Here is a 13,926-nt window from a genome sequence, read left to right on the forward strand (position 1 = left end):
GAATTGCTTCCTTTATTACTGTGATGAAAGAGATGTTGAGATAGACGGCAGGATTTTATGCAGGTAATATATACGGTATTATGCTGAGGTTGTTAGAAGTAGGGAGGCAGGTCAGTCTTTGTTTGTTGTCAGTAGGTTGGTTGGTGCTGTAAGTAAGATCATAGGGTGGGTAGGTAGGTAGGTACAGTAGGTAGGTAGGTCATGGGTGGATTTAGGTAGGGAGGTATGCTTTTGCCCAGTCTTGCTTCATTGGTCCAAACTACTTTACCCAATTTCTTTAGAATTGTGGTTTAAAATCTCTCAGACAGAACAATGATCAGATTAAGTATGTCTGAAAGCATCTGTCCTCACAATAATAGACTCAAGTGACGTTTATTAGCCCAGCTGTCATATTTGGTTTCAAATGAACAAAAAAACATATTCGTTGGTAGAAATCTTACAGATATCTTGAGAATAATACAAAACGCTTTTGATGTTTTATGTGTGTGTTTGCAGGCTGGAGTCTGAAATCGGTGCCCTGGAGAGTGAAGAGTCCCAGATCTCAGCCAAAGAACAGGTTCTTCGACAGCGCCTGAAAGAGACAGAGCGCTCAATAGAGGACCTGCAGAAGGTATGCAAACATAAAGTGCTAAAGACCATTAGTGTTATTTGTGCAGGAGCTTTGAAAGCGCGTTGCATTAACTGTATGTTGTTGTCTTCCTATTAACAAGTATCAAATTCAGCCCTTCGGAGACATAAACTGTGTGTTTGGCTTGTATTTGTTATCTACTTTTTATTTTGCACAATCATTTTACTGTTGAGACAAAATGCACATGTCTAGAAATTCTTCAGTATATCAACTTCAAACACATTCTCACTTATTCAAGAAAAAAAAAGTGATCAAATTTAAAGAACTCAGTGGTCAGCAGAACCAGAAGTAAATGTTTTTGAAAATAAATACAACCTCAGAAACAAATAGACTTGTGTTTTCATCACTTCAGCAGTTTCTAAGCACTAAACACTGTCACATTGTTGTACTGTGTGCAGTCAAGCACCAACAGTGACAGCTACCTTGCACCGTGCCTGACCTCCATTTAGGATCAGATTATGCTCAGTCACCCTGCAAACCTGGGATTGAAAGATGACGTGCGTTACTATCTAACATTATTGGCCATTAATAAATAATTGGTTGCAACGTGGTGTCTGACACCAACAGCAAAGCAAACAAACTTCACAGCATTGCAATAGACAGGACAACCATGCATAATATATACATATACAAAGACAGTCTGGCACAATGATACACATGTGACGACAATCAGGTGGAGTGGTTAAAGAGGAGTTAAAGTGAGCACTTAGACAGCATAGCAGCATGATGCCTGAGGAGAGGAGGGATAGAGCACATAGCCACACAAGAAACGTGCCGAAACAGAAAAGTCAACGTACATACAAATCATAATGAGAAACTCCAACAATAATCATGGTCAAGAAGAGAAAGGAGGCAAAACACAGAATCAGGAATTCCTCAAAGTGACTTAAACATGAAGCTGCCCTCTTGATCAAAGACATCAGACGCCGTAACCGTGACACAAGAAACGATAATAATGGCCAGCTGATGTAATACAGGCTTTATCCTAATGCAAATATATGAGCTTAAGGTTAAGGTTACCCTACAGGAAAAACTTCAATTGTTAAAACCCGAATGTGTAGACCAGAAACATTATGAATTGTACAACAAGACTGGAAACTCTATTAGCCATTAGGGAATATAACATTTAAAAAAAAACAAAAAGGAAACATACAGGTGAAACACACAAGATAAAACACAAGATCATTTGCTAAAGGGTCTAATATCACTTTGATTTATATTGAAAATTGAAAATTCACAGAAATGGGACACAGAAAAAGCCTTCTCTGACTTTGAGTTGAATGTTTTGTCAAAGGGGACTTTATTCTATCATGAAAGTCAAACTTCGAGAGCAGTTTTACTCCTTTTTTCCATGTTTCTGGTGTATCGTGTTGATGTTTTGTTGCAAATTAAACTTTGCTCAGAAGACTGATATAAACCTACATTTGCACTGACTTCAACAAGATATTTTGGTTTCAGAGTTAAAATTCTTTACTTTAATGTAAATGTGTTCTTTCATATGACTGTAAATCAGTCCACCCCCTGAAATCTGCAAAATATGGTCTAGTTGTATAGCCGTCAGCTGTGACTCACTTGGTTTGTCTTTGTTTCAGAGCCTGATGACCCAGGATGAAGGTATAAGCAATGACACACACACACACACACACACACACACACACACACACACACACACACACACACACACACACACACACACACACACACACACACACACACACACACACACACACACACACACACACACACACACACGTGCCTGTGTGTGAATAATAGTCTCGCTGAGGCAGGAGGGATGCAAGCCAGCGTTTGGTCCTGTAGCCCCAAACATACACACACACACACACACACACACACACACACACACACACACACACACACACACACACACACACACACACACACACACACACACAGAGTCATATTAACGGGTTTACACACACAGACACAGATGTGGCTACACTCACACACATACACACAGGTCCCAGCGAGACTATTGAATCTCACACACACACAAGGCCATGACTCTGCAGCCTGCAGTCGCTGGCTTTATCCCACCCTATTCATCATCAAGCCCTGTAAGCCCCTACAGCTTTGTTCCTGCCATCACACACACAAAGCAGTAACAAGTACGCAAACGCGCACACACACTTCTGCTGCATAAGCATTGAACCGTTGGGGTACTGGAGTTGCTACAGATACAGAGGCTACACAAGTGAGAGGGCGTGTGTGTGTGTGCGTGTAATAACGGTGGGCAGAGTCACACAGAGGCGTGGTTAATTTTCCTGACAGAAGGCTGGATGCGTGTGTGTGTTTGTGTAAGGGTGTGTGTGGCTGCACATCACTGAGGTGTGTGCATGTGAGCCTAACTCGTGTGTGTATCAGGATGTAGGTGGCATTAAGAGTGTGTGTGTGTGTGTGTGTGTGTGTGTGTGTGTGTGTGTGTGTGTGTGTGTGTGTGTGTGTGTGTGTGTGTGTGTGTGTGTGTGTGTGTGTGTGTGTGTGTGTGTGTCACGCTGCATCCCACTGACCATGTGTCATTTCTCCTCTCGTGCTCCTGCTCACTAGATGCCAGTGGCCGCATGTCCGCCCCTCTCTCGGACTGCATGGACCCCGACCCCAACCACCTCATCCCAGCCTCCCAGCCACGGACCGGCCTGCCTGCTTCTGGAGGGCACGCCATACCAAGACCTGGTAAGACCGAGGGAGGAGAGGAGGGCAAGGGAGGTGAAGAGAGAGTGAGGAAGGGAGGGAGGGAGAAAGGGAGAACAGGAAAGTTTTGGGCTTCAGCCAAGTTGGATTATAGCTGGTATAAAGTCATATGCACATGGAGGGCGGACAGGGACAGATGCACACGTTTGCTTTGAATTAAGAACTTACAGATCTGTGTGTGCTTGCAGAAAAACACAAAAATGAACACTGTTACTGAACAGGAAGATATCCACATGTAGGTAAACACAGAACAGACTAAAATGTATTTCATTTACACAGTGAAGCCTAATTTGTTTTTAGTGTAATAAGCAATCTAGATATTGGTTCTGGCACATGCACACACACACACACACACACACACACACACACACACACACACACACACACACACACACACGCACACACGCACGCACGCACGCACGCACACACACACACACACACACACACACACACACACACATATATACAGTGGATAGATAGATAGATAGATAGATAGATAGATAGATAGATAGATAGATAGATAGATAGATAGATAGATAGATAGATAGATAGATAGATAGATAGATAGATAGATAGATAGATAGATAGATAGATAGATAGATAGATAGGTAGATACATACATACATACATACATACATACATACATACATACATACATACATACATACATACATACATACATACATACATGCATGCATGCAGACTTTGATTGATTAAATAGTTGACCTGAGTATTATTCCTGATCGAGAATTGTATAAATGGTATTACTTTTCTGTTCCAAATTGTTATTAGTTCACGATCTTTTGTGTTTTTTCATTGTTTTTCATGCTGCTGACTTTGCAGGCGAGAGCAGCTCTGAAAAGCAAAAGCTCAGCTTTGAGGGCAACGCAGTGCAATGTGCTGTGTGATGGATATTTTCCATCAGTAAACAAGTGTGAGGATCATCATTTTGTCTCAGACATCACAAAAGTGTCAGAAATGTATAGTTGATTCAAATCCAAATCTACTTTTTATCACTCAAGACACAGTTAGTGTAGGAGTCACTTTCTCGTAAACTGACCTGCTAACCTCTGGAGTCCATTGGATGGGTAGATAAAGTCATGGTAATGTGACATGTTTTACTAAATGCAGATCCACCGATCAGCCAAAACATTATAACCGAATAATGTATGTTTTGCACATAAAACAGCCCTGAAATTTGAACCCCAGTAAACCTCTGAAAGTGTGCTATGGTGTGATGTGGCACCAAGATATTCACAGCAGAACCTTTAGGTCTTGGATGTTACGCCAGTCATGACTCTGTTACTGGTTCACTGCTTTTGTTCCTTGGAATTATCTTCATGGACCCTGACCAACCAGGAACACCCAACAACAGCTGCAGTTTTGGACAATGTCCGACCCAATTGTTCTGCTCTCACAATTTAGTTCTTCTCAAACTGACTTACATCCTCAAATTCTTTTTTTCCAGCTTCTAACTTTTACAATAAAGTGTTCACTTGTAATGTAGTCCACTCACTAACGTGCAATGATTAACAGATAATCTGTGTTATTCACGTCTTCTGTCAATCATCATAATGTTTTGGCTAATCGGTGTCGCAGTTTACATTAGTGGATGAAAATATATTTTGCAGATGTCTGTTTTCAGAAACACTGTGTCCTCCTGTCCTCACACTTCACTCCCTCCACCCATTTCTCCCCACACCCACTTTCCCAACCCTCACCGGTCCCCACCCACCTTTTGTCTTCACTCTTCTTTGAAATCCCACTCCCTCATGAATCTTCTCTTTTCCTCCCATCCACCTCCTGCACCCTCCCATCCCACCCCCACCTCCCCTCCTAACAGCAATGTTTGCCATGGAGATCAATGTGCAGCACGACCCGCAGACCGGCGAGCAACGCATTCTGTCGGCCAACCGCGTCAGCCCATTGGACGCAGCATCGCGCGGGGTCAAAGTCTACGACGATGGCAGGAAAGTGGTCTACGAGGTCACATCGTCTGGGGGCGTGTCAACCACCACCGTAGAGAATGGATGGAGCTCTGCACAAGTCGACCAGCTCATCCAGCGAGCGGCCAGACCTTCAGTACGAGGAGGAGATGGCGGGAAGGGCCATGTTACCGTGACCCCAGCCGCTCCAGAGGCCTACGTTTCCCCGGCAGACCTCGATGATCTTTCTCCACCCTCCTGTGCCCCACCATCCATCCCCTCAAGCCCACCAGCCCAAGTCATCCTTCAAAGGGAGACTCAACTGGGCATGATGCCTCCTTCGCCCGCTCCCATCACCACTCAGCCGGGTTCCTCGCTCCACCCTGGTACCGAGCTCACCGCCCCACCCCAAGCCAGCACAGAGCACCCTATCACCATGGTGTTTCTTGGATACCAGGACGTTGAAGACACAAGCGAGAGCAGGAGGCTGCTGGGCTTCGATGGCACCGTGAAGGCCGAGGTGGTGCTCATCGACGAAGACGACGAGAAGTCTCTACGGGAGAAGACGGTCACTGACATCTCAGTCATTGACGGCACGGCAGCCGACCTGGTGTCTGGACGGCCGGCCACATCCGAGGCCGTCAGCACGGAACTGTCGTCTGACGGCCGCGAGCCCGACAGCACCTCTTCGCCCCCCGCAAACCCACCAGAAGCCAACACGGGCCCCCCACCCGGCCTCACTCCCGCCACAGGTACAGACAAGAGGAAACGCTGCGAGTGCTGCATACTCATGTGACTGAATCTTCTCCCTCTTCCGCTCTTTTATTATTACCCTCTTCTTTGTCTCTGGATGATTACTAACAGAAGCCCTGCCTTCCTCCTCCTCCTCATCCTCCTCTGGATTCTGATTGGCTGGCACACACACACGCACTCATGCACTCGCTCTTGTCCAATCTTTGACTTTTTACTCAGTGACATTGTCACCTTTGCATCACTGCTCTTTCATTACCCACTCGGTCAACGGTGGAAGCTCTTCTGCCTCCACTGCATAGCTCTCAAATCCAGATGCACACCAAAAAGCAGGAATTAAGCTGTGGTCACGCTGCTATATTTATGACGAAATCAGAAAGACAAATGGAGAAAATCAATGTTTGTTGACAAACAGCTTAAACTGGGCTTGTAGAAAACTCCTCACCAGTCCTCAATAAGACTTCATGGACAATCAGTCACATGGCTATGCTTTCGAACCAAACAGTATGTCTGGCTCTAAGGACAATCAACCAGATCTACACCTTTAATAAGCCAGTTCATAAAAGATGCGAAAACACGCTTTGTTTATTCTCTGTTCAATCACTTTGTTTTTCTCTTCCAATTGTTTCCTCACATAAACAACCACACACCCAATGTACGAACTCAAACAACCCACCACCTTTCCTTGAGCAGACTCCCTCTGATGAGGGTGGAGAGGTGGATACTCGTTGCCTTGGTTTCTTTATGTGCCTCTTCACTCTACCACACTAATAGTCCTAACAAAACAAAGAAAAACTGAAAAAAAGATGTTTCTATTAGACTTTTCTTTCAGTTTGCTGTTATCTCAACATTTTTTTTCTTTCATTTTGAAACTCAAAAGGCCATTGAATTGTTGAATTGTTGGGGCGCTTGTTTCCATGGGAAACTGAGGTTTGACTCTTTAGTTAGCATTCTCTCTCTCACTCTCTCTCTCTCTCTCTCTCTCTCATTCTCTCTCTCTCTCTCTTCCTCTCTCTCTCTGTCTCTCGTTTCCTCCATTAACTCCAGCTATTCCACTGCTGAGGTAATTTCCTCTTATTATAGTACTTCCGAACTCAGCAGCCAGTTAAAAAAAAAAAAACATGGGACACCTTTTGGCCTCCAATAGGATCTTTACAGCCCAACTTTTTTCCAGAGCACAGGAAGCAAAATGGCAGCTTTACGAATATCCACTCCAGCAAAGAGGGAACACGTTATCTCACCCGTGGAAACAAATATGGTTTACCACGATAAGCCTGGGCACAAACAGCGTGAATCTTACCAAGCACTACTAGAATGGTGAATCTATGACTTTGATAGTTGTGCTGAAAATGAGCTATTAGACAAAGAAACGTGCGCAATTCATGTTCATCGTTTTTATCCATATCGTTTATTTCTTTGCTGCAAAGATCCATTATGCTCTTCCAAACACAATGAGACTGGACACACTGCCAGCCCTTGTTACAGTCGCCATCCAGCCCCTTGTTTACAAAAGCTGCGAGGAAGCGATCAAGGCCTGGGTACCATTAAGACAACATGGGTTCCACTGTAATGGACTAATTTTCAGAAAAATGTCTCAAAAAGCACTCATACATTCAAATTATATTGAATGATAATGGATATTGTAGAACATTGCTTTATTTCAGGCCAATTTTATATTCAATCAAATCGAGAGAAAGGCTCATTAAAGTTACATTAAAAAAAAAACGTAAAAAAAAGGTCAAGTCTAAAAAGGATCATTCCAATCATGTTAAACACAAATTGAGAATGTTACAATTACAAGACACAAGTCAAAATTTAGGGAATCAAAGTTGAAATTGCATATTTCAACTCACAGCATAACATGTCAATAAAGCCTAAAGGTGAACGTTTCATTTTTATTCTGGAAATTTAGTTTCAAACTTTTTCCTGATTCCTTTGACATCTCAAATCCTTGGTATCTTTGACCATGTTCTCCACATTTTGACTTGATTTGTCCAATCTTGACTTTCCTCTTTCAATATGAAATATATATTTAATATATTAATCATTATAGCAATGTTATTCTAAGCAATTGGTGTTTATTAACCAAAAATAAAATCCTGAAAAAATGTTCTCTTCATATAACTTCTACAGTTTATGTCTTAATGTGGCCCTAATAGCCTATCATGGAACGTGTGTGTGAAAAAGACACCCACACAAAAGTTTAGTCAGGCTCTTTAGTTCCAGATCATTCATTTTTGCTGTGTTTTGGTAATTATAATGTCAAATCATCTGCCCAGATGTTAAACACATTAACATATTTATTGTTACACAGGCAGAGAAGCAAAAGTTAAAAACGCTGAAATAAACATATTTTAATGCACGGCAAAATCTAAACAGGTCCTGAAGACCCCAACAGTTTGTTTTCTTTCCATCGCTTCAATGCTTTTTAGGACTTTTTAGCCGGTTCTGAAACATGACTGAAAAAAATCTTTGTTGACGAGTTCAGTGGTTTTCAAAGTGTGGGGCAGGGTTCCTTTGAGTGGTTCCAGGGAGCTTGAGGGGGCGAGGGGAGCAGCAGCAGGAACAATCTGAGGGTCAGGGGGATGCGTTTTAAAGCATGACTTAAAGAAAGAAACAAATGTAGGGTGAAACAGTTACGTTGTGAAACTCTTTAACAAAATTTGTAACAGGACATAGAGATTTAACGGACATTTACATCCGAGAGCGTCATCAAGCATTATCCTACATTGTGAGAAACAATAGGAAGTGAATGATTACTTAATGTGAGACAAAGCATGTGCAGCTGAGAGTTTGGGGTGCTGGGAGCGGGACACATTCAAGCTCTTTGAGTGGGGCAGGGGGGGGGGGGGGACAATTGCTCCTACACTTTGAAAAGCCCTGGTGTACTTGATAATCATTACGGGAACACACATAAAAGACCAATAAATCCTTTCTTTCTTTGCATGGCTCTGTGCACAGCTAAAATCGCACCTCTATGCATGACAACGAATCGCCCTTGATTACAAACATTCGCTATACATCACATTTAGTGTCACTGGCCATCGCTGCTCTCCATCAGTATAAAGCCTGCACTTTGTCAATCCATGTGTAGATAAAGAATGTAAATAAGCTCTATATAGTCTGCTTAGTGACGATTTTATTTTCCACATCTATATAGAGATCTAGAGAAAAAACATTTATTATATTACGGTACTCGACGTGGCCTACGATGCCAATACTGCACAAACAAGAGCTTTGCAATAGTTTCATCCTCCACTGCTTCGCTGTGTGTAATCTCACATTTAACCCCACATGTTTGCCCCCTCCCTCAGGCACCACTTTTGCGTGGCAACTGAGCACCATAAAGGTAGAGCAGGTATTGATATCCTTTTGATAAATGTTTATTTGCACCAAACAGACTTTACAGCTGATATTGCCTGGGGATGAATCACAGATATTATCCTGCTCGGGGCATCTAAACATCTTCATTGCACAACCATTCGGTTTTGAGGACTCAGGAGACGATACAGAGAAATGTATACTAGTAAGTGTAGTGATATTAACCCCCCCCCCCTAAAAAGAAGTGTCATGTGCACACGATAAACAACAATCCAAGGATGCACTGATGGTATGTGACAAAATACCATTGCAGTTTGAAATTAATATCGACAAAAGAAGAGTTGGAGAATGGATCCTGACCAATCCAGTGTGTGTGTGTGTGTGTGTGTGTGTGTGTGTGTGTGTGTGTGTGTGTGTGTGTGTGTGTGTGTGTGTGTGTGTGTGTGTGTGTGTGTGTGTGTGTGTGTGTGTGTGTGTGTGTGTGTGTGTGTACTGCAAGGAGCTGTATGTGAACAACCAGTCTGTTTAGTTTACCAGCCCTACTGCCACACCTGCAGTACTGCTCCAACTCTGTAGGGGTCTCTGTTTTCCTGTCTGCCTGCCCTCATGGTTGTATGTATGGACTGTTCAAACAAAAAAAAAAAAAGGAGCCATTTTCTACTGTTCACACCTCTCTCTTTCTCTCTTTCTATCAATTCATTCTGTTCTCCAGTCTCACTCTGTCACCTCCTCTCTCTCTCTCCCTCTCCCTCTCTCTCTCTCTCTCTCTCTCTCTCTCTGTCTTTCTCTCTCTCTCCTCTCATGTCTGTTTTCTCTCTCTATCTTTGGTCAATAAAGCTGAGTTTCTCCAGTGCCCCCCTGCTGTCTCTTGCTTGTTGTTCTTGCCATCTGTCTCTAACATTCACTTTTTCATTGGCTGCTGACAAACAACAATCAAAAGCTCTCCCTTTAATGCACCCAGCTGTTATGATACCTACAGCCACTAACAAGCACGCACATTATATTTTCAGCAGCCACATGATAAGGCCACATTTTTTCACATATAACGATGCAAAGGTGATGAAACTTTAGAGGAATAGTTCATTGGCGGGTGGGATTGCAGCGGATTTTGCATGCATGCCTTGCGCTACAACCCCACATCATTAAAACCTATTGCGTGTGAAGGACGGTAAGAAGGTGCAACACTCGACACAAAATTATTTGAGTGAGATGTTTTACCTGGTCAAGTCAAGAAATAGGCAAGTATAAGATAAAAGTCCCTTTATAGTGATTTGAAAGTCACAGATAAGTTAACACAATCGCTGCTCTGATTCATAGAAGCTTTAATCATCTCGTGAAACTTAAAAGACAAGTGCTGTTGGTGCATTGCTTTTGGTCCAAACTGGAGCACGGAATAGGAGAAAATATAGCATTTTAGCCCCATGTGTTTCTTTTCCATGCCAAATGAACTCATGTGATTATTGTAATTATGGTGTTTTCACCAGATGAGTAACAGAAAATAACCCAAAGCAAGCTGCTTCATATTTTTCTCAATCATACCTAAAAGTAAACATCTATGGAAATAGTCTACCCAAGTTTCATCCCATGATCCCTGTGGATTTGGCCTTTCCTGCATTTATGGATTAATTGAACATTTTGATCGGCTTGAGCAGAGTTCACGTCACCAAATCGAAATATGTTAAGTGTGAACATGCCCGTTGTTTTATAATCTATTGAGATGATTTAGAGACTTAATAGGAAGAAGAAAATCTCAAATTTCCATGTAAAAGTAAAGCGATTGTTACGTAACTCCGAGTCAAAAGTTGAAGTCTCAAACATAGAAGTGACAGACGGCCTCCACTCGGGTGTTGCTGAAAACTTCTCTGAATCCATAACTCATAAACAATAAGTAGAACTGTAAGGTGAGTTGTTAGCCTTGCTTAAAATATTTAGAAAATAGGAACAAACATTCTGATTAAGGCTTATTTGGTGTGCACGTGTGGCACCTAAAGACTATGCACGCTATAAAAATATTGAACTGGTATATAAGAAGTGCTGGAATAAGTGATCATTTCACATCTATTGAAGTAAATGACCTTCCGTTTGGAACAATAATAAAATATAAGCACAATTTTTGAATGCTAAATGTACTCAAAGCAAAAAGGTATATATAGATATATTATGAGAAAAGAAAAAAGCCTTTTCAACCTTTGACGTTTCCGTGTTTTACACATAAAACAACATGAATGTGTGCATGTAAACTAATAGGAGATGAACATCCTGTCCCATCGAATATGAAGATGCTCAAGTGTGTTCCGACCTCCCTCTGAGCTCAATCTGTAACAAAGCATCAGGATTTCAAGGTTAAGCAATTGAATCTGCTTTGTTCGATTCAGTCTGTGGGCATGACAACAGAAACGAAGGTAGACAAGAAGATTTACAGGAAGAAGATTAAAGGGGATTAAAAGAAGGAATTTTGGATATTTTTTGTTCAGAAAACAGAATAAACAGTGTACCTACTAATTTCAAAGAAAGTGAACGAAGAAAAGATATTTGACTCACTAAGACCGAATGAAACACGCATATTGTCACCGGTAAACAATAAACAGTGTGGAAGCAGCACACTGTCCTGTGTGAATTACACTTTTCGAAGATCACAACACATCCATTTTAAATATGGTCTTCCCTTTACTACTATGTGTCATGGATGACAGACACCCGTTCCACGTCTTACTCAGTCAAGCATTGACGCACGCACACATTGCCAGGAGATATAATACCAGGTGATAAATTGTTATAACAGAGAAAACACGACCACCGGCTTCTGGAAGCTTCACTCAGGGTGCATGCACATGAGCTCTGTCTGAGTGTGCAGGATGGGTGTGTATTCCATGATAATAAACTCCTAATTGAGTTATCTTCGCCAGATGACAGCATGGTGGCTTGAACACAAACCAGGATCACAGATTATGATTACAGACGCACGCAGGCACGCACACACGCACACTCACACACACACACACACACACACACACACACACACACACACACACACACACACACACACACACACACACACACACACACACACACACACACACACACACACACACACACACACACACACACACACACACACACACAGATGTACACACAAAGCAGAAATAAAATAGAAGTGAAGGAAGATCACACAAACTATCTCTTAAACCTTCAGGAGAGTGATTAGATGTGTAATAAGCCTTATTTTGACTGCCGGTACTAATACTGCTGCTAATGCTGCTGCTGTGACTAAAATCATCACCAATGGCATCTTATCTACTTCATCAACAGATGACTTCTCTATTTCACCTTCTTCAGACGTTTTCACAGCGTGCCCTTGTGGGAAGTTAAAGTAATAACATGAGTCAAAGCAGTCGTGCACAAAATATAGTTTCATATTTGCTTTATGACTGGTAAATAATTCAAGATTTTGTTGCCGGAATCTTTCATATATATAGTCGTTTCGAGACAGATCACACATGTTCATTTCAAGAAAACAGCAAAATATGTCAATTATGTACACAGTAGAGAAGAAATGACGGTACAGAAAGTAAAATGCACATACCTTAAAGATATAACGTCTGATCCTTTTACTTTGAAAGAATGGTTTTCAAAATGTGAGGCAGGCCCTCCCTGGGATGAACCAGACAACACAGCAGCAGAAATTTGGGGAACAGGAAGAATCACTTGACTTTACACTGCAAGGTAACCAACTATTCCTGGCCTATCCGGTCCTGTTTTACACCACCTTGTTCTAACCCTTTTACAACAAGGTGGTTTAGCAAGTCCCTTTAGCATTAGAAGACACAACAGACGACGTCACTGGATGATTGCGCTCATGCTGCAGCCAGACGAGACAACATCACCTCATGAACAACACAGGCAATTCTTAAATCTGACTAATTGCCCCATTAAAAAATTGGATTACTTGTACTTAACAGTAAAACCACCAAGACTCTGTGACAGTTACAAGCACTTCGCTTATTGGACTTAGACAAACTGCAAACAGAATTCACAAAAGGAATTCCTAAAACATCTGCAAACATTCACAGGGATTTGTAGTTTCTTTGCATGAGTCACAAACATGAGTCACATTTTTCTCTCTCTATATATATAAAAAAAACATTTTCAATCAAGTGTTTGCCTTTTCGAGAAATGAGCCTTCAGATTGTCACTCTGATTGTTCCTTGTCCTCAACTTCTTTCATGAGATCCATTCAAGACAAAATGACAAACTGGTTTGCAGACAGATCACATGTTAATACAGTCAAAAACTGTCACGCAGCTCTTGCACCATGTACTCATATCTGTTGCGGGACAGTCACAAGTAATCAACATTTATTTATTTTACTAAGCAAATGTCATACAAGGGTCTCACATGCGTGTAAACTCCAGGTGAATATTGAACAAAACTTTGCTCATTTGCAACCTTCTTGAAGTATTTCAAAGACAGTCACAAAATTACCAATTGAGTTTCAGTCTGTACTGAAAAATGTCTACTAAATTCAGTGTTTTCTTGGGTTTTTATGTTTCCAACTCGTTGTCGGTTGTCACGGCTCAGTGAGACACAGCAGCA

The 13,926-nt window shown here is 41.9% G+C and overlaps 1 protein-coding gene across 2 annotated transcripts in view; it reads left to right on the plus strand.

The window, feature by feature from the left end:
* palm2akap2 (PALM2 and AKAP2 fusion) overlaps positions 1–13,926 on the plus strand; it is a 90,702-nt gene that overhangs the window by 47,382 nt on the left and 29,394 nt on the right. The window contains exons 5-8 of one of the 2 annotated variants that reach the window (XM_080509744.1): positions 496–610; positions 2,221–2,242; positions 3,194–3,319; positions 5,181–6,014. In XM_080509744.1, the coding sequence (XP_080365870.1) occupies positions 496–610; positions 2,221–2,242; positions 3,194–3,319; positions 5,181–6,014 (1,097 nt within the window). The remainder of the gene's footprint in view (positions 1–495; positions 611–2,220; positions 2,243–3,193; positions 3,320–5,180; positions 6,015–13,926) is intronic. The other variant, XM_080509745.1, reaches the window with a different exon arrangement.

The sequence above is a fragment of the Blennius ocellaris genome (genome assembly GCF_963422515.1).
Source record: "Blennius ocellaris genome assembly, chromosome: 15".
NCBI classification, from domain to species: Eukaryota; Metazoa; Chordata; class Actinopteri; order Blenniiformes; family Blenniidae; genus Blennius; species Blennius ocellaris.